At 40.2% G+C, this 26,438-nt stretch overlaps 3 protein-coding genes across 4 annotated transcripts; 2 read left to right on the forward strand and 1 right to left on the reverse strand.

The window, feature by feature from the left end:
- The first annotated feature begins 171 nt into the window (after positions 1 to 171).
- On the forward strand, positions 172 to 7,050 carry sgcb (sarcoglycan, beta (dystrophin-associated glycoprotein)). The gene is made up of 6 exons (XM_085264748.1): positions 172 to 201; positions 1,215 to 1,424; positions 1,515 to 1,700; positions 1,824 to 2,015; positions 3,232 to 3,360; positions 3,444 to 7,050. The coding sequence occupies exons 1-6, from the start codon at positions 187 to 189 to the stop codon at positions 3,642 to 3,644; spliced, it is 933 nt and encodes a 310-aa protein (XP_085120874.1). The 5' UTR covers positions 172 to 186; the 3' UTR covers positions 3,645 to 7,050.
- Positions 7,051 to 7,307: 257 nt separating this feature from the next.
- On the forward strand, positions 7,308 to 20,471 carry lrrc66 (leucine rich repeat containing 66). Its single transcript, XM_085265255.1, has 5 exons — positions 7,308 to 7,399; positions 7,755 to 8,192; positions 10,576 to 10,745; positions 10,952 to 11,285; positions 11,373 to 20,471. The coding sequence occupies exons 2-5, from the start codon at positions 7,766 to 7,768 to the stop codon at positions 20,033 to 20,035; spliced, it is 9,594 nt and encodes a 3,197-aa protein (XP_085121381.1). The 5' UTR covers positions 7,308 to 7,399; positions 7,755 to 7,765; the 3' UTR covers positions 20,036 to 20,471.
- A 2,095-nt stretch (positions 20,472 to 22,566) lies between these two features.
- dcun1d4 (DCN1, defective in cullin neddylation 1, domain containing 4 (S. cerevisiae)) lies at positions 22,567 to 26,292 on the reverse strand. Of its 2 annotated transcripts, none has more exons than XM_085265326.1 (11): positions 26,223 to 26,292; positions 24,861 to 24,931; positions 24,724 to 24,763; positions 24,430 to 24,517; positions 24,206 to 24,294; positions 24,034 to 24,104; positions 23,694 to 23,785; positions 23,423 to 23,531; positions 23,147 to 23,251; positions 22,875 to 22,977; positions 22,567 to 22,767 (listed from the first exon to the last, which is right to left on the reverse strand). In XM_085265326.1, the coding sequence occupies exons 1-11, from the start codon at positions 26,239 to 26,241 to the stop codon at positions 22,712 to 22,714; spliced, it is 843 nt and encodes a 280-aa protein (XP_085121452.1). In that variant the 5' UTR covers positions 26,242 to 26,292; the 3' UTR covers positions 22,567 to 22,711. The 2 variants fall into 2 exon arrangements, with proteins under 2 accessions (XP_085121452.1, XP_085121453.1); XM_085265327.1 differs by lacking the exon at positions 26,223 to 26,292 and adding an exon at positions 25,239 to 26,216 and having other exon boundaries at positions 22,568 to 22,767.
- Between the last annotated feature and the right edge of the window lie 146 nt (positions 26,293 to 26,438).

Raw genomic sequence — 26,438 nt, forward strand, 5'->3', positions numbered from 1 at the left:
ATAGATTTTTTTTTATTTATCTGTTTTTTATATTTATTGTGTATGTATTTGTTTTCTATAGTCAAGTCATATTCAACTACCATTCAGTCCACAACTAAAAACATAATCATTATGGAGTACTGTCCCCTTTATCTGTGAAAAGTGGTTTGCTCCGAACTCTCAGCAAGCAGAAGAGGGAGGGTCAACATGGCGTCTGAACAGGTCCGTTATGTTCCGTATTTGTTGTTATTCTTGCGTTTTTCTCCGCCTTTTTTGCATTTAGTTAACGGAACACTTATATATATGTTTCTAAATAATACACAATATAAACTGGATTAATTTTTTTTTTTTTAAAGCATACTGGGCTTTTGTCTGGGCTCTATCGGAATATCAGTGTAACAGAAAACATTAGTGGCCTCTGCTATGGGTAGCGAAAGCGTCATATGGAAATAAATAAAAATCTTATTCTTTTACTAGACCTGCTGTTTGACAGCGAATTTATTACAACACTATGAAGAGAATAAAACTATAGCTGTGTAATATTGATACAGCGGAGAGCAGTTTATTTCCATTTTGCTGCCAAAATGAGTACAGTTTATTTTTAGTTATGGCCAGCGACAGGCTGTCGCAGGTATTTAACAGATGCAGAGAGGACATTGAAAACAGGGAGGAACTAAAAACTTTAATTTAAAGCTAAAAAGAAAGTAGAGGCGATTCAAAAAGAAAAGAAAGTCGAGATAATACAACAGTTGGTGCGTAAACGTGAGATTCTGGGTAAACCAATCTCAATAATCAATATGTGCTCTAAAGCTATAAAATTAGGCCTATGAGTGGATACTCTCAAATACACCCTAACAACTGTGTAATTACATTGTAAAAAGAGAAAAGGTTGTCTTTACTTTCCATTAAAACAACATGAAGGTGTTAATTAATTTAAAAATGCATGCATGTAACTTTCATTTCTTTCTCCGTTAAAATACTCATAGGTACTCATAGGTCTTCTTATTTATAAGTTCTTACAGTATAATTCGTTTCTCTAATTGTTACTACCATTTCTTGCTATAACTACATTTTAAGTGTCTACGTTTAGAAACAGTAGGTACTTCAAGTAATTCAGTAGAGTTACGTGGTAAATGTGGGACAGTTACACCATAGATTACAGGTTTTATTATCTGTTATTACTTGTTATTAAGACTGTAAGCATTAGACCTCAGAGTTTGTTTTCTGGCTTCTAGGAAAGCTCCAATGGGCCAGTGAAGAAGTCCATGCGAGAAAAAGCCATAGAACGCCGTACTATCAACAAGGAGCACAACAGTAATTTCAAAGCAGGCTATGTACCCATAGAGGAAGAGCGTCTTCATAAGACAGGGCTAAGAGGACGCAAAGGAAACATGGCTGTGTGCATCATTATCATCCTCTTCCTCCTCGCCTTAATTAATTTAATTGTGAGTACCTAAAACATCAGTGTATTTGTCTGTGTGTTGCTTTTTTTTAGTGTGTGATCTGTATATTTTGTGCATGCTGTCGCCTCACAGATCACATTGGTTATATGGACAGTGATCCGCATCGGTCCGAATGGCTGCGACAGTATGGAGTTCCATGAGAGTGGCCTGCTGCGCTTCAAACAGAAAGCAGACATGGGTATTGTCCACCCGCTGCACAAGAGCACAGTAGGAGGCCGTAAAGACCAGGATCTGGTCATTGTTGGTAACAACAACCCGGTGAGCAATACAGAGTGTGTTACAGAGTTTAGTAAAAGCTGAGTATCGATAAAAAGACAAGAAAAGCCCATAATGCGCACACATTAAAAACTCTCCTCTTTTATTTAACATGTGTTGCTACAGGTAGTCTTCCAGCAAGGCACTACAAAGCTGAGCGTAGAAAAGGACAAGACCTCAATCGTCAGTGATGTCGGCATATCCTTCACAGACCCTCGGACCCAGACCACATTCTTCAGCACTGACTTTGAAAACCACGAGTTTCATTTGCCCAAAGGAGTCAAAGTCCTCAGCGTTAAAAAAGCTTCCACAGAAAGGGTGTGTACGGTTTCCAGTAACTCACTGATGGGTGCAATAACAAAGTATTTCATTAGTCCTGTCAGTGTTTTATAACCTGTACCAAACATTAGCTAATAATCCATAAAGGTAAAGCAAAACAGCATATTTACAGAACATGGAAAAGTCCCCATGAAGATGCTGAACTTCATCAGTGTAAACAGAAGAAAGGCTCAGTTATGAATTCATCTTTTAACCTTGTGAAAGTTGTTTTCACAAATCTACTTCAGATCTAAACATTCATAGATGCCACATCATGTGAAAGTTTAAACAAAACTGGACTATTCTAAAGAAATATATTTAAATCTGAAAATCTAGAAAGTCTATGGAGGGATATAAAGTTTACAGTTCACCATGACTCCAGTTTATCAGAGGCTGAGAGAACCTGACAGAAAAAACAGGTGTGCAAAGCTGCTAAACAAAGTTTCAAGAAAATTCGTAACAGAGCTGAATTCCAAGCAGTGGTGCCTTTCAAAAGATTCAGAATAAATAATCACAAACAAATATGTTTGCGACATATTTGTGACGCAGGTTCCAAAAACACAGCTAAAGCTAGAAAAATTTATTTTTTTACTTTTTTCCTAAACTTTCTAAACTTCTAGAATAACATGCAAAAAAGATTTAATTTATATTTCTTTATTTTCTATGAATTTTTAACTTGAAGATGTCAAAAGATGCATATTTGTTAAATTTAGTAACAATAAACTTTTGTGTACACTTTTGTAAATGATTAAACTTTTGATAAAAATGCCACTAGATCTACAAGAAACTGTCAGTTGACCAGAATGAACACAATTGTATTGCCACAAGCCAAAAATGGAAAAGTTGCCAGCATCACAGAGGAAGCAAATTTCACTGGCTAACTGCCCAGGTCACACCTCAGGCACATGTGGCTGCGCTGAGCGGGGGGTTCCCTCCTCATCCAGGCTAGCTGGAAAAGGCCCAGCACAGAGTGTGCACATAGTGTGCTATTTATTTTCACATTATACTGCCTAATAAACTGCTTAGTGGAAATACAGTAGCCTTAAGAGATATTTGCAGCCATGCTGCATCACATTTAATAAGTGGAGGAAAAAATATTCGTTAAAAATGTCTTTCGTTTTTATTTGATTTTATTTTTTAACTTTTTTGTTAACAGTCTTGTGTTGCTGTTCATAACATTATATTCTAAACTTCATATTCTCTCTGTGACTTTTAGATCACCAGTAATGCAGCATCTGACCTGAACATTAAAGGAGACTCTGCCATCATTCGTGGTAACGAAGGGGTCAACATCATGGGTCGGACAATCGAGTTCAAAATGGGTGGAAACATTGAGCTCAGGGCTGTGAGTATGGAATTTTTCCTACAATAAAGCCGATCGAGTAAAGGGCCAGAAGATCGATGAGTAATGATGATTTGTCTTCGCAGGAGAACAGCATCGTGCTCAATGGATCGGTCATGTTCAATGCCACGCGTTTTCCTAACTCTGCAGGAGATCTGTATTTCAATGAAGGTCAGGAGAGGTACAAGCTCTGCATGTGTGAAGATGGAACTCTGTTCCGTGTGCGGGTGAAATTTACCAACATGGGCTGCCAGACTTTAGATAACCCATGTAAGAAGGCTCACTAGGACTGGAATCTGCTATTGCATCTCAATCAGTCCACACTGAATTCAGATAAACCACTTTCAAATTTATTTTTGATAGTGTGGAGCTCTAATATATAGGACATTCATAATGGCTTGGGCATAATATCTCTGTGGGTCATGTGTCAAATTCTGTGTTTCTTATTATTTTTGCCACTTGGCCAAAGATAAAAACTGTAGTATTTTGTTTTTCTGCAGATTTGCCAACTTGAGATGATATCAGTCTATGTTACTTCTATATAGTAGGACATGAAACACTACACGTACAAAGGCTAATGTACACTATGGAGCCCTACTCTCAAAAACTAGATTTAACTCTCTCTGGGAAGCTGGATTTAAGAAATAAATGTTTCAAGTTTACATTTTTTGAAAATGTTTAACGCCATCTGGTGCCAGTATAGAACATGACATCACCAGGGCATTTTATTAGTTTATGTTAGCTAACTAATCACAGAACCAGTAACTCAGGTGATAATAAGGACACTAAAACCAAAAAAAGCAGGGATCAAAGGGGATCACTTTTTTATTGCCCCTGGCTGCAATGATGCATTTTATGTTAAAAAAAACCAAGGAAATGCTGATCAATTTCACTTTTTGTCTCTAAAGCAGTAATTGGTTCTTCGTTAATTGGCTAGCTGCATTGAAACAGGAAAATCCACCTGTTATCTGTAATTTTTGGGTTCGTAAAGCACTTTCTAAATGAGCACTGAGTGGAGGAGAGCTTGTTTGAGTCAAGTAACAGGTTGTTTTACCAGACCAACAAGCTGGTGTTAGAAACTCAGGTTTTTTTCCTCGTCTGGCCAGATGTACCTAGCAGCGCAATCAGTTAAAGGCCACAACCTGCGATCAAATTTATGCAATAAAATTTATGTATGTTTTTATGTATGTTGTGTTGTAAACTGTTTGGATGTGCATAGGAAAAGAGACTATTTTATTGCATAAATAGTGCTGATTGCATCTTGCAAACATCTGTTTTGCCAGCTGATTGTGCTTCTAGGTACACTCACCTACTGAAGAAACGGTGTGGTATCGGACAGCAGTGTGTCGGTCTGGTGAACCACCTGTCACCTGACTCAAACAGGGTCTCCTCCACACAGTCCTCATTCATAAAGTGCTTTATAAACCTTTGTAAACGAGTGTTGGTCACCTACTGTGCCTAACAGGAGGATTTTACTGTTTCAATGCAGCTAGCCAAACAACAAGGGAACCACTTACTGCTTAAGAGACAGAAAGTGAAACTGAATATAGCTTTGTTTTTGTTTTTTTTGATAAAATTTATTGTTGCAGCCAGGGACAGCACAAAAGTGATACCCTTGGACTGCTTTTTAATTTTAGTGTCCTTATTCTCACCTGAGTTACTGGTTACTAGTTAGCTAACATAAGCTAATGTAAGTCTATAAGCTGCAACCAATAGGGGTGCAACGATACACAAAATTCACGGTTCGGTTCGATACTTTGGTATCACGGTTCGATATTTTTGCGATACAAAAAAAATGTTCATGCCTTTTTAATTTGTCATTTATTAAAATTATAAATATATATTTTAACTCAAAAGTACAGTTTTTAAATTTAATGTTGCTGAAACAACAAAGTAAAAAAAATACATCTATCTGATTGAGGAATCACTCATCTTTGGAAAAGAGAGTTTATTACAGGGAAATGGCTCTTTCCAAAATAAAAGCTATACTATACGCTTCTTCTGGGCTATATTCTCAGCAGCATATTAAACATATCAGGTCCCCATAAGGAGAATCATGTGCTAACGGCTGTCTAAATGACTCGAGTAAAGTTTGTAGCATGCGTGCTTGTTGTTTTTGTCTGCTTCCACTTGTCTTTGCACTAGGATGATGTCGGCGTAAATGTGCAGTCATATTCGTTGTGTTCCCACTAGTGCTGTCAGCGTTAATCTTGTTGAACTGACGTTAACGCCACAACACGGCAAATCTCCGTTAACGAGCTACCGCGGATCGCCCCGTGCGTGGGGCTGGACGGCCAACACGTTAACGAGCAAACTGCGCTAACGCACTAGTTCCCACCAATGTAATTGAGCATTGCGTGGCACATCCGACATACTGTTTTACTTTAGTCCATGACGCGCTTACCTTCAGGGTCATACGTCACATGAGAACCAAAATAGTTCCAAACGCCAGATCTGAATGAGGGTGGGGGAGGTTCAATTTGCCATGTTGCAACGAGAGCTTAACTTCAGTCTCTCTAGCTTGCCCTGCGCTCAGTGAATCTGCGTTCGACTACTCCACCTAGGCTGCACTGTCGAGCGCAGATCCACTGAGCGCTCAACACAGACAGCATCGTCAGAAGGAAAGTTGATAAAATAAATTAAAAATTTTGTATTGTTCGATACATATGCGTACCGAATGGTTCAATATCGATACGAGTATTGTTGCACCCCTAGCAACCAACCAACCCGGTGATGTCGTGTTCTGTACTGGCACAAGATGGCGCTAAACAAGATCAAAAAATGTAAACTTTAAATAGTTCTTCCTTCAATCCTCTGCAAAGACAGAGTTAAATCTATGTCAGTTTTTGAGATAGTGTAAATTAGCCTTTATACATGTAGTGTCTCATGTATGCTTTATTGGTATTATTATTGTTTTCACTCCCCTTTAGCAGTAATGAGCAGATACAATATTTATTTTTTTGGCTTGCCATCCAGTATTAATAATATAAAAACCCTATATGGGGTTTGTCTAAGATCCCATTTGCCGTTTCATTATTCCGGGCAGCTGTGTGATATTTTCTGTCATATTAGCTGACATGTGGAAGACACTACATGACTGTAATGATGTATGTAAAATTTGCAGGTAATGCAATGCACAGAGTTAATGATAAATTGTTATACATGATACATTTTAAGCCATCCAGTGATGCAGAGTAGGTTTCTTTCTGCATATCTCGGGCTGTTTATCATGCACGTGCCAATGGATATACAAGGGACTATATATCATTAGATATATGTGTAATATTTTAATTTTGTTGCAAAAGCTTTTTTAACAACAGAAGAATACAATATTGAAAAAACAGTGTGCACTACATTCTGCTACAGATTAATGCAAATGTTGAGAATTTTATTTCATCAGCTACTGTGGGTGCAACCTATATGGGGTTGTTTGAATTTTGTGCAATATAATATATAATATTTGACTTTGCTTTGGATTGTCTTGTCTGTTGTCAACTGATGTTAACGATTACTGATGTTAACGTCAATAGTTGTTCTCAGAGCACAGACTTCATGCCTGTCATGAAAGAACAGCTTATTTGATCGAAGAAAAACCGAAGAAATAAATATATTGCGACCAGCCTTATTTGGAAATTTGTCCAACGTTTCATTGGCATGTTTGTTTCAATAAAGAAATGTGTTGCTATGTGAAAAGTGTTATCATTGTTTCAGTAAATGCGCCCACGGTCATTTAAAACCATAAAAGCGTACTGCGCCTCATTATAGCGCTTTATTGTCTAATAGAATGCAAAGTATGAAGGTTTGGTCTTCGCCATAAACTTACACCATCACAGTAAGACTGTGACAGTAAGACATTAACCAGATGTGTAAATGATTGTATGAATCGCAGAGCAGCTTCTTTGGGCAGGGACGTGTTAAGCTAGACGCAGCAAAATACACCTCAGACTTCGATCAGAACTTGCTTGAGACAGCTGAAGTAAAGCTCTCCGGGTGTGAAGAGTCACAAGGTTTCATGTCAGTTTGGCAAAGAGTGGATGCACAGGTGAGTCTTCAGTTCATTTACTGTGTGTTTACTTTTATATTTAACCTTTTTTAACCCATCACTGGTGATGAGCGTAACCCGAGGTTTTTGAAAAAGAGAAAAACCTTTTATGGGTAAATATATAAATACTTTTAGATGTGTGTCCATTAGGTTGTCTTTCAAAAAAATAAACTTACATATTCAGATTGCATAGTGTTTAGGTTGGGCTCATCACCTATTATAACGTAGACCTCATGTTCATGTAATAGCTTCATTTTTATTGCCGTGAATGCTAATTTAAACCTATCTGTGAAGCAAAAATAGTTCTTCCTTTTTAATTTATTTCTAAGTGCAATGTGACAATCTGTACTCTCAGGGCAGCTTGTGATGGCAGCACTGCAGGGGCCTTTTTTGGCCGCTGTGTTAGTCCTTGTGTCTTCGCTTCTCTGCTCCTCTTCCTCACCTGCATGTCTGCAGTCCTGCACCTGTCAGAGTGCTTTCCTGTTGAACTGTTCCTCAGCTGGCCTTTCCTCGGTGCCCCAGCACATCCAGGACTCTGTCACGGAGCTGGACTTTTCTCATAACCTCCTCAAATCTGTAACATTTCACCAGCCACATTATAACCTCAGGAGTGTGTGGCTGGGAAACAACAGTATCACACGTTTGTCCCTGTGCACTGGAAGAAACCTCGGTGGTCAACATCGTACAGATAAATATCGCTCAAGACCTTGGACCAGACGGAAATGTGTATCTTGGGCCCCCACCCTGCAGCTGCTCTCTGTTGAGATGAATCAGCTACGCCAACTCCCAGAGGGTGAGTCAGTGTTATATGGTTGTAAACTAATAAATAAAACACTGTCAAAGCACATAAACATACACATTTTCACACGGATAAAAACTGCTACCAGTCAGCACTAACTGAAAACCTGAAAAATGTAATTAATTTCATTTAAAAGTAATTTCACTGTCAGGTGAATCTGCAGGTGTTTTAAAAGATTTCAATATCACTTAGCATTATATATGCAGTGCAGTATTTCCCGGTGCTTCAACAACACTCATCTTCTATAGAAGAATTGTGTTTTCTGGTGAATTTTCATCAAACTTTCATCTCATGCAAGGGAAAATATTTAAACTGCTGTAATAAGAAAGAACTGGAAAAAAATGATAAAAAGTACAAATTAGCACGAATAGATCGTGCATAACATTAGCAGCAGTTTAAGTTTGTAGCTAATTTTTGCTGTAAAACTCAAGGCAGCTTCTTAGTAAGGGAAAAAAATATACGTGTTTAGCATTGATTCGACAGGTGTCTATTGGAAGGATGAAAAATCATTACTTTTAAATCCATCATATCATTTGGTGTCCAAATGATGATAGCAGCGCATGCTTTCTAACACTGTTGCTCCAGAATTGTTTGGTGATTAGTTTAGTTAACATCCATTTTATATTCATGTGTCATTTTGCATCCATAATGCACATTTTTTGTTGATATTATCATCCTGAAAGACATCACTCTCTTGAGAAAACCTTCCTAGTAAGGGGAATCAAACCATGTAAGCAAAATACGTCTCCCAGAGTAAGAAGCCACTTTTCGTTTTACAGTAGGATCAAAGGTTAAAGATTTTCCTTTAATGTGTCAACCATTTGTTTATAACAATCCACTACAAGTGTAACATTTCCCACAAAAATGTAATGAAATCTAAGTATAAAGAGAAGAAGGTTGACTCAAGCAAAAGTAAAACTACCTGAAAACTGTTCTTCATTACAGTGCTTTAGTAAATATACTTACTGTACTTTACAATTCTGTTGAACTTGCACATACTGCAGAATTTAATAATCCTGCAAACTACAATCACAAAATCTTTGTGCTGATATTAACGTCTAGTTAATATCAGCACAATTCTCAGCCAACATGAGTAGCAACCCATCCTAACATACTGGTCTTGCAAATTGCAGCGATATAACAATATTACATAGTATTCATAAACCACACCCAGTACATTTTGAGGTTGGTTACATGACTATGGCTGACTGTTATCTTGGGTGGAACATAAACAGGTGGTAGAAAAACTGACATATTAAATTTAACCTTCAGTATGGAACTAGTCGTGCAAGTCTCTTGTAAACATCTAAAAGTGTTTTGACTTCCAGATTCCAGACTTCCAGATTATGAGACAATTTGTTCACACTAGTTAATTGGGCCATAACTTATTGTTATCTTTAATATTAGGTAATAATATATAATGGTAAAGTTGCACACTCCTTAAAGGCACACCTTTAATTTCCTCATGGAATGTCATTGAGAAATGTCCATGAGTCACACTGGAAAGATTGGTCTACCTTGCCACCATGTTCAGGAGGGTTTACCTCAAAGTCCATAGTGTAATAAATCTGTGAGATTTATGCATGTCAGTTACTGTTCTTTTCATTTAAACAAACCACCCCACTGATATGCTTTATCTTTAGTACTTTGCTCCAGGCAGAAATAAACCACCTCACGTAGTTCCCCTGTACAGCCTCCAACCAGTCACAGTTGTTAATCGACATTTCCCTAAAAAGGTGGAAATAGAATACAACAGAACAGCCCTTTAGTGTCATTATACATGTACAATGAAATTATGGAATGTTGTGAATCACACAATGCCACTTTTCCTGGGCATTGTCATGTTTCTCCTCTTTCTCCTTGGTTGAACATGTGAGTGTTTCAAAGGAAACCATTCACTATAAGTCTTCTAATGGAATGTATAGACCGCCTATTTACTTAGCAAGAGCTCTGTTGACAATCATAGACCCTGTTCTATTTGGTATTCAGATCACAAAACCAGTGCCTCTCTAATGAAGCACAGATCCACAGTGCTTTTCCTCAGCACAGCAGTCTCAGGGAGATTGTCTCTACTGAAAAGGAGGAGCCAGCAGAAAATGGCCAAAAATAGACATATTGTAACACTATTCATTGTGAAAACAAAACAATTTGATTTTGTTTTTCATTGATGAGCTCCACACTGATTGAGGCTTATGTTTCACATTATATAATGTCAGCCGTGTTAATATGGCAGACCTGCAAGCAAATTGACAGAGAGGACAAGAGCCAGACAAACTTGTTGTTATTACTGAAAATCTGGAATACAGAATACATGTCTTGCTGTCTATGGGAGCTACCCAGTAATCTCTAAATGCAACTCTGATTTTCTGTCATTCAGGGCTGGAGGGTATTGAATCCTTGGAGGTTCTGCAACTCTCTTTCAACAGGATCTCAACTCTACGACTGGGAGAACTTAGCCATCTTCAGCAACTGAAAGAGTTACACTTACAACATAACCTCATCACAAGTCTCCATCCACAGATGTTTCAGGATTTACCACAGCTCAAAGTAAGACCATTTGTTGTTGTTGTTGTTGTTTGTTTTTGTATTTTGGGGCCTTTTTGTGTAAATACAGGTGATTGTTTTTCAGATATCTGTTCAAAAGCTAGACTTAAAACCTTGATGCCTACTCTAACTAACTGATAATGTCAATATCTAAATTGCAATTTGTTTTGCCAGTCAAACTCATCATAAATATTATATTGCCCTCAAAGGTCCTAGATCTGAGCTTCAACATGTTGACCAGCATCCATCCTTTAATGTACCTCACCCTGCAAAACATTGGAACAGAAGTTAGGCTGCTTGGAAACAGGTGGCAGTGTGACTGCAGGATGCACAGTCTAAGACGGCGGATAGCCTTTGACAGCAACAGAGGCCTGCAGGTCTGGAGCATCATGTGTGCTTCTCCATCCACCCTCTCAGGCAGAGATCTGCTTCAGCTGCAGGATGATGAACTGAACTGCCTCAGTACTGGTAACATCCCAGAGCTCCATCAGGATGTGACAGTCCACAGGGGCTCTGAGATACTGCTGTCCTGTTCAGCAGAAGGTAATACATCAAAATGATGCAAAAATGTTTAATGCATATTTAGCAATTTAAACTGATAATACTGCATATCAATGTGATCTTTTCCAGACTCAGTGTGGTGGACGCCCAATGGTCAAATGTCTGTGAACCAGTCTGATGGTGGTCTGCTCATCAGTGACATCACAGAGAGTGACACGGGACTGTATGTGTGTGTGTCTAAAGAAAAACAGGTTGTGTCTGTTTTTAACCTCCAAATCAGTAAAATAGGTGGTGCAAGAAGAAAACCTAGAAGTTTGTCTGAAACCAGCCAATACATAATCCAAGCAGGCCCCACAAAGAGTGTACGTAATGGGACAAGTCCAGGAGCTGGAGCAGTTACTCAGTCTGACTTGGCACTGGCTGTGTGTCTATCTATTTTCATCACATTTCTAATTGCCTTTATCCTTGGAGTCCTTGCAAGACCGTGTATTGATGCTCTTTGGAAAAGAGTCACCGAAAAGAACATCAATACACGGTCCCGTGAAACTAACTCTGCAGTCTCTGTAGAACAAACACAATATGACAATGAGGCCTTTTCCACTGGAGAGGAACTAGAAAGGACAGGACATCACAGGGAAAGGAGAGTCACATTTACCACTGTAGACTACAGAGAACATGGCAACGTACAGTACTATGATACTGTAGTCAGTGGCAATCCGGAAAGCATCAATAATGATGTAGTGATTGATTGTGAAGTTAGTGAGGCTCAGAATATTAAACATACTCCTGAAGATTCAGGAAATGAAAGTAGCTCACATCAGAGCAATTCAGAGGGTAGACTAAATGATGGCAGAGATCACACTACTGCTGGACATAGGCACAACATGGAGTTTGAACCCATCCCAGATCCTGTTGAACTAGAGGAAAAGAGAAGCCTATCTTCTTCAAACTCTGATTCTTCACTATCTGAAAAAGAATTCAAAGAGCACCACACAATGCCTAAGGCTCCTAAGGTGACAAAGGACCCTTTTCAACAGAAAACTGATTTCTCAATACTTACAAAAGAAGAGGTGCCACAAAGATCACTAGAAGGCAAAAGTAAAATGCCTGGATTTACCTCTGAGCCATGGTCACCACACACAACAGACCCTGGTTATTTAGAGGAGAATGAAGAACTATTTGAATTTAGTGATTCTGTTCAAAGTCCATCTCCCAGGTCAGGCAGTATAATTGGTTCTTCTAATAAGTCAAAACTTACTGTGGCAACCCCTTCCAAAAAACACAAGCGGGATTCTGTGTCCAGTTCCAGCTCAAACAGCAGTGAGGATGAGTCTACACTTTACAAAGCCAACTCTGACCAGCAAATCAAGCCTGCAGTGAAACCAGAGCACTCGTTTTCCTCCGATTCCAGTGACAGTGATAAGGAGCCAGACCAGCACACAGTTAAGCTAGAAATTGATAAAGATAGCACAGTGAAAGTTAAACCAAAGCCGCGGACAAAGTGGCATGATGTCTATTCGGATACCAGTCAGAGTAAGAATCTGGATGCCAAAGCACCTTCACTATCTATAAGAGATTCATCCTCTTCCAGCAGTGACAGTGAAGCAGATTCCAAAGTACACTCAAGTATAGACAGAAAAAGCCAAATCAAAGAGCATTCACACATCACTGCTCCATTACCGGAGTCAAATTCATCTTCCAGAAGCATGAGGAAAGATTCAGATATCAAAGAACCTTCATCAGCCTCTAGTTCATCTTCTAGTAGTGAAAGTGATGATGAAGCAGGCCACAAAGGGCAGCAGAGTCCAGGAAAGTTGGGCATTCCACCCCGCCCATTCAAAGAATCTCAAACAAAGAGTCCTGATCCAAATGCAAAGTGGCCTACCATTGATCTTCTACACATTCCTCGCATTAAGCGGCGCCTAGATATCAAAGCATCATCAGTAGCAGTAGGTTCTGACACAACTTCTAGCAGTGACAGTGAGGAGGAAACAACGAAACACATAAAGAAACAGGAGCAAGGAGGTATATATATGCCAATTGTTCCAAATAGGTCATCTCAAAAAATAAATCAAGAGGATAATATTCGAAGGCCTGCCATTCCTCCTGAGCGTCCCAGGAGTATCAAGAAAGATTTAGATCTCAAAGAACCTTCATCAGCCTCTAGTTCATCTTCTAGTAGTGAAAGTGATGATGAAGCAGGCCACAAAGGGCAGCAGAGTCCAGGAAAGTTGGGCATTCCACCCCGCCCATTCAAAGAATCTCAAACAAAGAGTCCTGATCCAAATGCAAAGTGGCCTACCATTGATCTTCTACACATTCCTCGCATTAAGCGGCGCCTAGATATCAAAGCATCATCAGTAGCAGTAGGTTCTGACACAACTTCTAGCAGTGACAGTGAGGAGGAAACAACGAAACACATAAAGAAACAGGAGCAAGGAGGTATATATATGCCAATTGTTCCAAATAGGTCATCTCAAAAAATAAATCAAGAGGATAATATTCGAAGGCCTGCCATTCCTCCTGAGCGTCCCAGGAGTATCAAGAAAGATTTAGATCTCAAAGAACCTTCATCAGCCTCTAGTTCATCTTCTAGTAGTGAAAGTGATGATGAAGCAGGCCACAAAGTGCAGCAGGTTCCAGGAAAGTTGGGCATTCCACCCCGCCCATTCAAAGAATCTCAAACAAAGAGTCCTGATCCAAATGCAAAGTGGCCTACCATTGATCTTCTACACATTCCTCGCATTAAGCGGCGCCTAGATATCAAAGCATCATCAGTAGCAGTAGGTTCTGACACAACTTCTAGCAGTGACAGTGAGGAGGAAACAACGAAACACATAAAGAAACAGGAGCAAGGAGGTATATATATGCCAATTGTTCCAAATAGGTCATCTCAAAAAATAAATCAAGAGGATAATATTCGAAGGCCTGCCATTCCTCCTGAGCGTCCCAGGAGTATCAAGAAAGATTTAGATCTCAAAGAACCTTCATCAGCCTCTAGTTCATCTTCTAGTAGTGAAAGTGATGATGAAGCAGGCCACAAAGTGCAGCAGGTTCCAGGAAAGTTGGGCATTCCACCCCGCCCATTCAAAGAATCTCAAACAAAGAGTCCTGATCCAAATGCAAAGTGGCCTACCATTGATCTTCTACACATTCCTCACATTAAACGCCGCCTAGATATCAAAGCACCATCAAAAGAATCTGACACATCTTCTAGCAGTGACAGTGAGGAGGAAACAACGAAACACATAAAGAAACAGGAGCAAGGAGGTATATATATGCCAATTGTTCCAAACGGGTCATCTCAAAAAATAAATCAAGAGGATAATATTCGAAGGCCTGCCATTCCTCCTGAGCGTCCCAGGAGTATCAAGAAAGATTCCGATATCAAAGAACCTTCATCAGCCTCTAGTTCATCTTCTAGTAGTGAAAGTGATGATGAAGCAGGCCACAAAGTGCAGCAGGTTCCAGGAAAGTTGGGCATTCCACCCCGCCCATTCAAAGAATCTCAAACAAAGAGTCCTGATCCAAATGCAAAGTGGCCTACCATTGATCTTCTACACATTCCTCACATTAAACGCCGCCTAGATATCAAAGCATCATCAGTAGCAGTAGGTTCTGACACAACTTCTAGCAGTGACAGTGAGGAGGAAACAACGAAACACATAAAGAAACAGGAGCAAGGAGGTATATATATGCCAATTGTTCCAGACAGGTCATCTCAAAAAATAAATCAAGAGGATAATATTCGAAGGCCTGCCATTCCTCCTGAGCGTCCCAGGAGTATCAAGAAAGATTTAGATCTCAAAGAACCTTCATCAGCCTCTAGTTCATCTTCTAGTAGTGAAAGTGATGATGAAGCAGGCCACAAAGTGCAGCAGGTTCCAGGAAAGTTGGGCATTCCACCCCGCCCATTCAAAGAATCTCAAACAAAGAGTCCTGATCCAAATGCAAAGTGGCCTACCATTGATCTTCTACACATTCCTCACATTAAACGCCGCCTAGATATCAAAGCACCATCAAAAGAATCTGACACATCTTCTAGCAGTGACAGTGAGGAGGAAACAACGAAACACATAAAGAAACAGGAGCAAGGAGGTATATATATGCCAATTGTTCCAAACGGGTCATCTCAAAAAATAAATCAAGAGGATAATATTCGAAGGCCTGCCATTCCTCCTGAGCGTCCCAGGAGTATCAAGAAAGATTCCGATATCAAAGAACCTTCATCAGCCTCTAGTTCATCTTCTAGTAGTGAAAGTGATGATGAAGCAGGCCACAAAGTGCAGCAGGTTCCAGGAAAGTTGGGCATTCCACCCCGCCCATTCAAAGAATCTCAAACAAAGAGTCCTGATCCAAATGCAAAGTGGCCTACCATTGATCTTCTACACATTCCTCACATTAAACGCCGCCTAGATATCAAAGCATCATCAGTAGCAGTAGGTTCTGACACAACTTCTAGCAGTGACAGTGAGGAGGAAACAACGAAACACATAAAGAAACAGGAGCAAGGAGGTATATATATGCCAATTGTTCCAGACAGGTCATCTCAAAAAATAAATCAAGAGGATAATATTCGAAGGCCTGCCATTCCTCCTGAGCGTCCCAGGAGTATCAAGAAAGATTTAGATCTCAAAGAACCTTCATCAGCCTCTAGTTCATCTTCTAGTAGTGAAAGTGATGATGAAGCAGGCCACAAAGTGCAGCAGGTTCCAGGAAAGTTGGGCATTCCACCCCGCCCATTCAAAGAATCTCAAACAAAGAGTCCTGATCCAAATGCAAAGTGGCCTACCATTGATCTTCTACACATTCCTCACATTAAACGCCGCCTAGATATCAAAGCACCATCAAAAGAATCTGACACATCTTCTAGCAGTGACAGTGAGGAGGAAACAACGAAACACATAAAGAAACAGGAGCAAGGAGGTATATATATGCCAATTGTTCCAAACAGGTCATCTCAAAAAATAAATCAAGAGGATAATATTCGAAGGCCTGCCATTCCTCCTGAGCGTCCCAGGAGTATCAAGAAAGATTCCGATATCAAAGAACCTTCATCAGCCTCTAGTTCATCTTCTAGTAGTGAAAGTGATGATGAAGCAGGCCACAAAGTGCAGCAGGTTCCAGGAAAGTTGGGCATTCCACCCCGCCCATTCAGAGAATCTCAAACAAAGAGTCCTGATCCAAATGCAAAGTGGCCTACCATTGATCTTCTACACATTCCTCACATTAAGCGGCGCCTAGATATCAAAGCATCATCAGTAGCAGTAGGTTCTGACACAACTTCTAGCAGTGAAAGTGAGGAGGAAACAACGAAACACATAAAGAAACAGGAGCAAGGAGGTATATATATGCCAATTGTTCCAAACAGGTCATCTCAAAAAATAAATCAAGAGGATAATATTCGAAGGCCTGCCATTCCTCCTGAGTGTCCCAGGAGTATCAAGAAAGATTTAGATCTCAAAGAACCTTCATCAGCCTCTAGTTCATCTTCTAGTAGTGAAAGTGATGATGAAGCAGGCCACAAAGTGCAGCAGGTTCCAGGAAAGTTGGGCATTCCACCCCGCCCATTCAAAGAATCTCAAACAAGGAGTCCTGATCCAAATGCAAAGTGGCCTACCATTGATCTTCTACACATTCCTCACATTAAACGCCGCCTAGATATCAAAGCACCATCAAAAGAATCTGACACATCTTCTAGCAGTGACAGTGAGGAGGAAACAACGAAACACATAAAGAAACAGGAGCAAGGAGGTATATATATGCCAATTGTTCCAAACAGGTCATCTCAAAAAATAAATCAAGAGGATAATATTCGAAGGCCTGCCATTCCTCCTGAGCGTCCCAGGAGTATCAAGAAAGATTCCGATATCAAAGAACCTTCATCAGCCTCTAGTTCATCTTCTAGTAGTGAAAGTGATGATGAAGCAGGCCACAAAGTGCAGCAGGTTCCAGGAAAGTTGGGCATTCCACCCCGCCCATTCAGAGAATCTCAAACAAAGAGTCCTGATCCAAATGCAAAGTGGCCTACCATTGATCTTCTACACATTCCTCACATTAAACGCCGCCTAGATATCAAAGCACCATCAAAAGAATCTGACACATCTTCTAGCAGTGACAGTGAGGAGGAAACAACGAAACACATAAAGAAACAGGAGCAAGGAGGTATATATATGCCAATTGTTCCAAACAGGTCATCTCAAAAAATAAATCAAGAGGATAATATTCGAAGGCCTGCCATTCCTCCTGAGCATCCCAGGAGTATCAAGAAAGATTCAGATGCCAAAGAACCTTCATCAGCCTCTAGTTCATCTTCTAGTAGTGAAAGTGATGATGAAGCAGGCCACAAAGTGCAGCAGAGTCCAGGAAAGTTGGGCATTCCACCCCGCCCATTCAAAGAATCTCAAACAAAGAGTCCTGATCCAAATGCAAAGTGGCCTACCATTGATCTTCTACACATTCCTCACATTAAGCGGCGCCTAGATATCAAAGCACCATCTGTAGATTCGGACACATCTTCTAGCAGTGACAGTGAGGAGGAAACAGTAAAGAAACAAGACCATGGAGCTGTACATATTCCAATTCTTCCAAATCGGTCATCTCAAAAAGCCAGTCGTGAGCATGACATAAGAAGGCCTGCCATTCCTCCTGAGCGTCCCAGGAGTATCAAGAAAGATTCAGATATCAAAGAACCTTCATCAGCCTCTAGTTCATCTTCTAGTAGTGAAAGTGATGATGAAGCAGGCCACAAAGTGCAGCAGGTTCCAGGAAAGTTGGGCATTCCACCCCGCCCATTCAGAGAATCTCAAACAAAGAGTCCCGATCCAAATGCAAAGTGGCCTAACATTGATCTTCTACACATTCCTCACATTAAACGCCGCCTAGATATCAAAGCACCATCAGTAGATTCTGACACATCTTCTAGCAGTGACAGTGAGGAGGAAACAACGAAACACATAAAGAAACAGGAGCAAGAAGATATATATAGTCCAAGGCAAGAAACTGATTTGCTTTACACAAAAACCCAATATGTTCATCATACTGCAGACATCAAATCAGTATTATCAGCTTCTGAGTCATCTTCAAGTAGTGACAGTGAAGATGAAAAAAGGGGCCAGACAAAGAAGCAGAGTTTGGGCTCAACGGGGTTTCAACAATCTCAAACCAAACGTCATGATCCTATTTACACATCAAGCAGCTCAGATGAGGAGGGGATGGAAGATTTAAGAAACCGCCCAGTTGCAATTAAACCAGATTCAAGATTGCCTGAAATAGGCCTCAGCACTATCCCCTATGTCAAAAAGCATCTGGATATCAAGACACGTTCACCTAAGTCCTCCTCCAGCAGTGATGAGAGTGAAGGTCGGACTACAGACCAGCCTGTTAAAATGGCTAGCAACTTAGGCTCTCCAACTTCTACACTGTTTAAGCTTCCTCACATTTCAAAGAAAGATTCCAATATTACATTAGAAAAGTATGTTGTTATAACAGATGAGTTGACGGAAAATCGAAAAGACAACTTCAGCACAACACCAGAGATAAACTCTGAGCTCCAGTCACGATGGGCCACAATGAATCTTGGTTTTTCCCGATTTAGAAAGCGCCTTGAAATCACATCACCGAGTTCTCAACCATCCAAATATCCCTCATCACCGCTGCCAGACTCCTCTTCTCTGAATCCTGAAAACAAACATGTGAAACCCTCTGATTCCTCTTCCAGCAGCAGCAGCAGTGAAGATGAGATAACAGAAAATAGAGCTCCTCCAGGCATGACATATGTTGACTTTCCAATCTATAAGCGTTCAATTATGAAAACTTCATCGCTATCTGATAGTTCTTTCTCCCCCAGTGGCAAGACCCAAATGGTAAATGTTGCACAGGAAAGTGAAAAGGACAGAAATTCATCACTTGCTCCAAAGAGAGTATCCAGTCTGAGCTTTGAGGATGAAGTAAGGAGAAGGACTGAACAAAGACACAATGCAAATGCAGATATACCACCAGAGATAAAATGGACTGGTGTTGGTCATCATCTGTCTAAAATCTCTACACCAGCACTAAAGACGGGTCTGAATACAACACCTCCACAGCAGGCTTCACCTGCAAAACCAGAACTTCCCCAGCTGTACTCCTCCAGCATCAAAAGTGACGTTAAAATAAAGCAAGACAGTTGGAAATCAGATGTAAAGCCAACACATAAATTCTCATCCATTAGTGCCAATAGTACTTCTTCTGCATCCGGAGGTGCTCTTCACAGGCTTTACAACTCACCCAACACCACATATGAGAATCCAAGCCCTCTTTTGCTCTCTGATAGGAAGGAAAGAAAAGGCCTCAGTGCCCTAAAAGTCATGTCATCAGAGAGAAAAATGTGGGACACGGTGGATTTCAGTGGGGATGTATCTCCTACAGCTGATGACCACAGTCCACAAGTTGACACCGGTGTTTATTATCGCAAGTCTGAGCCAGACATCAAACCCCTGCCACGATTACATCTCCCCTCTGCTTCACCAGATGAGAGAAGAGCTACAGATTTGTTGTATGATCTTCCCCGCTACAGGAGCCATGACATCAAACCACCACAAGTTGCCCCACCTCCTATTCCTGTAACACTACCGCCAGAGGAGGCCGTTGGGCTTTCATGGAGATCTCCACAGGACAATAAGAAACACGGCTCGGAAGGAAATAGAACCTATCAGCAACAGAGACAAAACACAGAGGAACCTGTTGCTTCTTCGCTTACACCAGAATACCCACCAATCTATTTAAACACTTCAAACATCAGTCATGTTTAATGACAAGTCAATTCATGCTAAACACTTGAAAAGCCACCCAGATGATAGGCATGATTCTCTGAGCTTAAGTTATCCTGTGAATGTCAAAAATATTGTGAATTGTATATTATGTGTGACTTTGGAATGAAATGTAAGCTATAATCATTCATTGGCTAGGGCTGCCACAGAGCACTTAAATGCAGTCTTTATCGATGCACCATGCTTATCTTTCATGTTTGACTTATTTCTGCAAAATAAGATGCCAAATGAGTTATTTACTTGCATTCATGAACAGAATTTCTGACTTCTGAAGGAAGTCCAGTGTGATGGCTCAAATTTGTGTATAAAAACCTAAATTCAGTGATGTTAAAGACTAAATCATGAAATAATTTACAGATTTTTTTTTTGTATCTCTAATTGAACATTTTAGCAAATAATAATAATAAAAATATCAATTTGCACATATACATTTTTATTTGTATATTTGCTACATCCCAGATTTTTGTGCAATTTATTTAGCTATTACAGGTACAAAAACTGATGATGTAGAGGTCTCAAAATCCTATGTATTAAATGTGATACACTTGACATTATAAGGTTAAACAAGGGCGAACTATCAACTAAATAACCAGAACATAAGCCATAAATAAGTTAATAAACCATTTTATTTACTTGTATAGACACAGGTTATAGTGAAAACAGACATATAGACACATAGTTTACATACATATATACAGTTGGGACAAGGCTGTTCATCCTCCTGCATTATCAAGGGAGAAGACTAAACCACTGATCTCTACACAGTATTTGGTAAGCAATCCTACAACTACTTTAGTCTTAAGGTTTATGCTGATGGTCGATGCATTGTAGTGACGACAAAGGTTTCTGTGTAGTTTTCAACTGAAATGGATTTATGGAAGCGTTTATGTATGTCATGACAATGTAGTGCAACAGTAGCAAAACAGGCTACTGTCTGCATTGCCTGCAGTTTGCCAAAGTTTTGCAGCATATGTAAGGATGTGTAACAAAGGGTAAATGCAGGAGGGAACTCCTGTTCCACCATGAGGTTACAGGTGTGTTCCAGGTCTTAATAGACACAATCATGTTTATCATCAGAATTCAAAGAACATGATTGTGTTTATGAAATTAAGCACAAAACACTTGCACAAAAACCTGTACAAAACAAAAACAAAAAGTTTGAAAAATGTTTTCAAAAAATCTCATCCATTCACAAAAGGCTCTGTCGGAGCATGCATGCAAATATTAAATCTTCTGACAATTCAGCATCACATCACAGCCAAAGACAAAAATTTATACATGTGTTACAAGAACATTATACTAGGCGAAAAGAACAGCATAGCATCATCACAAAGTTCCAAACTGTCAGTGTCCACTGTTTTGAGTACATCCTATGGGTGGTATAAAGCAACACTTTCACCAAACGTACCTTACTACTCAAGCCTAAAGGACCTCATCCTGAGAGGGTCACCGGTCTTCCACTGCAGTTACATTAACACCGTCAGTGTTGGGAGAGATGCTACTGGTAAGAGGAGACCTGAAACTATCAGTGGACTAAGGAAGACAAACAGATGCCACATATCAAGACAAAATGGACACCAACTAGCTCTATGTCAACTTATAACACAGCCAAAACAGTCTGAGTTCATCCTGAAATAATCCCTGACCACTCAGTGTGTCTGTGTGCATGTACTCTTATCACACGTGTATGTACATTTGGGTTTATTGGTATGTGTGTGGGACACACAAAGTGACTTCCATGTTTTGAGGCACAGTAATACTCTCATCTACAGAACGTAGATACATAAATCAGTCATCAGACCAATAAATGCTGATCAGAGCACTAGTGGCTCACCGCTGTACTGTAATAAGAGTTAGTAAGCAGCAATGCTAAACTGTTTGGTGTTATGAGGTCTGAAGCCTTTGCAGGGGGCTAGCAAATGAATAGCTAGAAGCAAAAACAAAAAAAAAACAACAACAACAAAAAAAGCTGAAGCAATCAAAACTGGAGGGGAAAGAAGAAAACAAACAAAAAACAACTACAAACTGGCACAAATCAATAGAATAGAAACTTGCAATCAACCATTTGACACAGTGTGCTTCTTGAAGTACTCCTATGAAACTCAAAATATGACAAAAAAAAAATAAAATTAAGTGCTATCTGTCCAGAAAAGCTCAAGTTCAAGTTCATTGCACAGATGTATAATACTTTAATGTGCCCAGGTCAAAGTGACCCTATTTAAGACTCAGACACAATGCATGAATGGTCACTTCTCTCAGTTTCTCTGTGCTGAAGACAAGGGGTGAGGAGTGGTTCTCCCACACAATACCATTTTGCTTCCATCATCCATGTATGACACCACGTTATCCTAACACAGACAGCAATATGACATGTCACAGTGAGAGAGCAATGCCACTGGAGATTGCTGCAAGCTTGCTCACTACGCAACTTCGGTAGGGAGCACAGCAGCCCTCCTGCCTCCACGCTCTGAGCAGCGTGCATGCAGGCTGCAAACCCAGCAACCCCACCCTAGCCCACCCACAGCCCCAACCCCTCCTTTCCCCAGGAAGCACCCACAGTCACTCCTTTACTTTTTTTTGTATTGGTTACTTATTGGTTATTGATTCTCAGAGTCGTTGTTGTCACAGTTGTATTACTTTCCCATTTTTGCGCTGCAGTTATGACATCTGTCTTTCTTTGTACCATTCCACAAACTCGTCCAACAAAACAGGCCCTAATGAAAAAAACAAAACAAAAACAAAGATGAGGCACAAATTTCAGTATATTACAAAATTAGTATTTGGGTAACACTCAGCTACACGTAAATGTGTGCTCACTTACAGGCACCATCTTCATCATAGTTGCTGAGGTCCAGGTTGATTGTCCTGCTGAACTCTAAAACATTGCACCATTGGTCTTTGTTGATGACTTTGTACTTTGATTGCTGAGGAATAACAAATAAATCCTTTAGAGTGATAGCTTTTTAGCTACAACAGCTCTTTCCAAGGTTAAAATGGGCAACAAATGATGGTATATACAACTACTCCACGAGACTTCTGTGACTGATTTTCTTAAAAAACAAAACAAACATCCCAACCAACCAAACTGCTTACCTCTAGAAACTGATTAAACACAGGAAACAAAGGCCACGTCTTTCCCAGAAGAAGCCCCAACATACATTTGGCTGTGTTCAAGTCCAAACTCCTCTGATCCTTTTCCTGTACAATCAGAACACCCAAGACTTTCTCAAATCAATGCAACAAGTCCAAACAGACAGTCAAGTCAGACAGCCAGATTACAATATTTACTGTTTCTTACTGAGATTTTTGTATTTGTTCAAATGAATTTAACCTGGTTGTTGAATGCTGTGTGTTGACTGCTCCACTCACCCGAGCAAAATCAAAGGCATATCTATAAATGAGCTTAAAGCTGGTGCTGTCATTTAGGACAGATCTCAGGTAGTCAAGTGAATTCCTCAGCCTCTCAGTCGAATCACACCTGACGGCAGCAGAAAACTAGCTTAGGTATGTTACAGGATCCAATTTAATGCAAGTTACACTAAGAAAACACATCAATCTAGATAGGAAATCTTGAAAACTGTATTATATTTTAAAAAAATGAAGAAGAAGAAAAAAGCACTAAAGTAAGTAAATGACATACTGCAATGAGCCCATGCCTCTCAGCCACTCCTGAAGGGTGAAATATCCCATACTCTGGGCATCCAGCTTCCAAGCAAGAACCAGCATCACCACCTAACCACAAGCAACAAATGACAGTTGCAGATATTCTTAAATACAAGATATTCAATCCATTACATATCACATGACCTTAAAGGTCTAGGACTGCTGATTGAGAATGCAGATTAAAAGATAGACTTTTATAAAGTCTCAGAAATGATCAGAAATGCAAATTGTCACCACTTCCAAAAGGATGTCATTAAAGAAAATGCCAGAGAGATAAACAGATGTCGAAATATGAAAGATTTTAAATATGCGCTTACATTCTCCGGCTCCACCCCGATGTCCTCACAGAATTTTTCCATGCCCTCTGGACCCACCACATCATCGCAGCCTATTCATGATAAACAAATGTCAATAGCAGCAATTTCCCATGTATGCACTGAGAAGAGGTCAAATGCAATGAAACTAAGAGTGTGTCCAGTAAGTGCTCACCTGCATATTCATAGAACCACTCCAAGCATCTTTTACTAGAAAACATCTCCTCCTCTCGGATTTGGGATGTTTCATGTTTTCTGAAAACGCTGTGAAGGAAAAAGAAAATTTCAACCATACTACACGTGCAGTACACCGTTTATTATATGTTTACGAATGGCAAAATAAACTGTGTACTGCACATATTCAAGTTCACTGAATATTTAATTAAAGGGATCTCGCACCTGTCCTGGCGACTTTTCTTGGCTGACATGTCATCTCCAGCAGAGGGTCTCCTCTTTTTCCTAGGAGGCATGGCTTTAGAGCAACAAGCTAGGGAAGTAAACAGAGGAGAAAATGAAAGAATAAATCTTTAAGAACGACATGCAATATGCCAACTTTCTATAGCAAAACATTTGAGTACTAGCCAAGCACTGAGAGTCCACTTCAGAAAGTGATATGTTAATGTACATCTGGCCTGATAAAAACACTAAACTGATTTAAAAAAAACATAAAAAAAGGAGCAGCTGTATAGTTACCTGAGGGGTGGCTGTCCTGTCCAACGTCTTCTGCCAAGTTCTATTCAAAACAAATATGTGTGAGTAGGACACAGATGTACAGGGCACATGCATGCTAAAATAAAGCACACATAAACATATTGCTAATATGCATTTACCAGCCTGTGCAAGGTGTGGTGGATCTTATGGATGCTGGCCAGTGTAGTCAAGTGGGAATTCAGCTGAAAATCTATTTCCAAAAAATAAATATAACGTCAGAAAAGAACTAAACTAAACCGTGACACTCAGCTTTATGCTCCTGATCATGCTTGGCATGAGCACAAGGGTACAAGAAGGTGACATCATCACAGCCCCAGTAAGAACACTGGACTCAAATCTCAGGTGATCTTTGATTAGGAATCACACAACATTCACAGAGCACGCACTACTATCGCTTGATTTCCAGTTTTCAAAGATCTACGTTGCTGAAAATATCTCACACGAATGAGGGAGGGACTGCATTCCTCTAAAGACGTGAGAACGATCATGCATGCTACCTTCTCGCTTCAAGCCTTCTGTGCACTGTCGATTAAAAGCTGTCACCAAACACCGATGATTTTAACGTTTTTTCAGAGGCCAAAACCACACTCAAACCAGTACACTGCCGAGCAGATAGCACTAGCTGCATACCTAAAATAGCAGTGCAGACGCGCAACTTGCACAGAGTTTACAAAGTATCTGGAGAGTTTGGACGTATGGGCGTTGTAGTCCATTTCCTCTAAACAGGCCATTGGAAGCTAAGCTCTGTTTGGGATACTAAACTACAATTCCCATGCATTTGCAAAACAACTACTTCTCTCAGACCCTTCTACCCCCAACATTTACACCAACTGATTGAATGCATTTTACGTTGTTTGAAAAATATACAACATTATATGTGTTCTGGCACAAAACCAACGCACAGGCGTTTGCAGCAGCTGGTGTAGATGGCGCAAAACCCGGCGGCAGTGCTGCAGCAGGCAATGAAAGCTGTTTTACACAACTGCGTCACAATTTTCATTCCCTGTAAGAGTCCGCAGTTGACCAGAATATTGACCGATTTGCAATGGTCCTGCGTGGATGCCAAATGTGAGCTGATACCTGCTGTACGTGACCCATGAAGATGAATATAAACAGCTCAACACGCCGTTTAACCATCGAAAACCATCTGAATTTAACTAACGTCAGCCGCATTCAGCCGAGCACCGCTAACGCGACTCGAAAAATTAACTTCGCAAAACCTTCAGTGTCAAATATAACCTTCCACATGTCCAAACAGCTAAAATTACACCAGCTATCCTCCCTTTGTTGTCGCACAAGACAGCACTAGCAAATACAAAGAGAGCAGCAAATAGCACAGAATTCACGCGTCCTCATCAAACGCCACACGACCATGAGACAAAACTGTTGTTCAAAACAGAGCAAGACTATTAACGTCTGTGCCACACGCGCTATGGGGTCCCAAATTGATCCAGAAAAACCTCTCTAACGTTACTACTTACTTGCCGCATCAGAGTGCATTTTTATGAAACATACAACTGTCTGTGGGAAGTCCGCAGACCGGCCAATAGGCGGGCCTTGTCAATGTAAGCCACGCCCGCAGCTGTGGATTGAAGGTCAGCCTCATTCGCCTCCGCCTTTGCTCGCTGTCAATTGGCTAGTCGAGGTGTCATGTCATGACAGGGAGGGAAAAGACACCAGCTCCTCCCTCAACGAAA

Source organism: Mchenga conophoros, linkage group LG23 (genome assembly GCF_057382185.1).
Source record: "Mchenga conophoros isolate Kocher_MC1m ecotype Shallow Benthic linkage group LG23, M_conophoros_male_GT1.1, whole genome shotgun sequence".
Lineage (NCBI taxonomy): Eukaryota > Metazoa > Chordata > Actinopteri > Cichliformes > Cichlidae > Mchenga > Mchenga conophoros.

Bases quoted from the DNA above. Each gene is read 5' to 3' on its own strand.
- sgcb (XM_085264748.1), top strand. The intron at 2,016-3,231 runs GTGTGTACGGTT...TGTGACTTTTAG, and splicing joins AAAAAGCTTCCACAGAAAGG to ATCACCAGTAATGCAGCATC. The intron at 3,361-3,443 runs GTGAGTATGGAA...TTGTCTTCGCAG, and splicing joins GAAACATTGAGCTCAGGGCT to GAGAACAGCATCGTGCTCAA.
- lrrc66 (XM_085265255.1), top strand. From the start codon at position 7,766: ATGGCAGCACTGCAGGGGCCTTTTTTGGCCGCTGTGTTAGTCCTTGTG. The intron at 8,193-10,575 runs GTGAGTCAGTGT...TCTGTCATTCAG, and splicing joins GCTACGCCAACTCCCAGAGG to GGCTGGAGGGTATTGAATCC. The intron at 11,286-11,372 runs GTAATACATCAA...GATCTTTTCCAG, and splicing joins GCTGTCCTGTTCAGCAGAAG to ACTCAGTGTGGTGGACGCCC.
- dcun1d4 (XM_085265326.1), bottom strand. The intron at 24,518-24,723 runs GTAACTATACAG...TTACTTCCCTAG, and splicing joins ACAGGACAGCCACCCCTCAG to CTTGTTGCTCTAAAGCCATG. The intron at 22,978-23,146 runs GTAAGCAGTTTG...GTTATTCCTCAG, and splicing joins TGTTTAATCAGTTTCTAGAG to CAATCAAAGTACAAAGTCAT.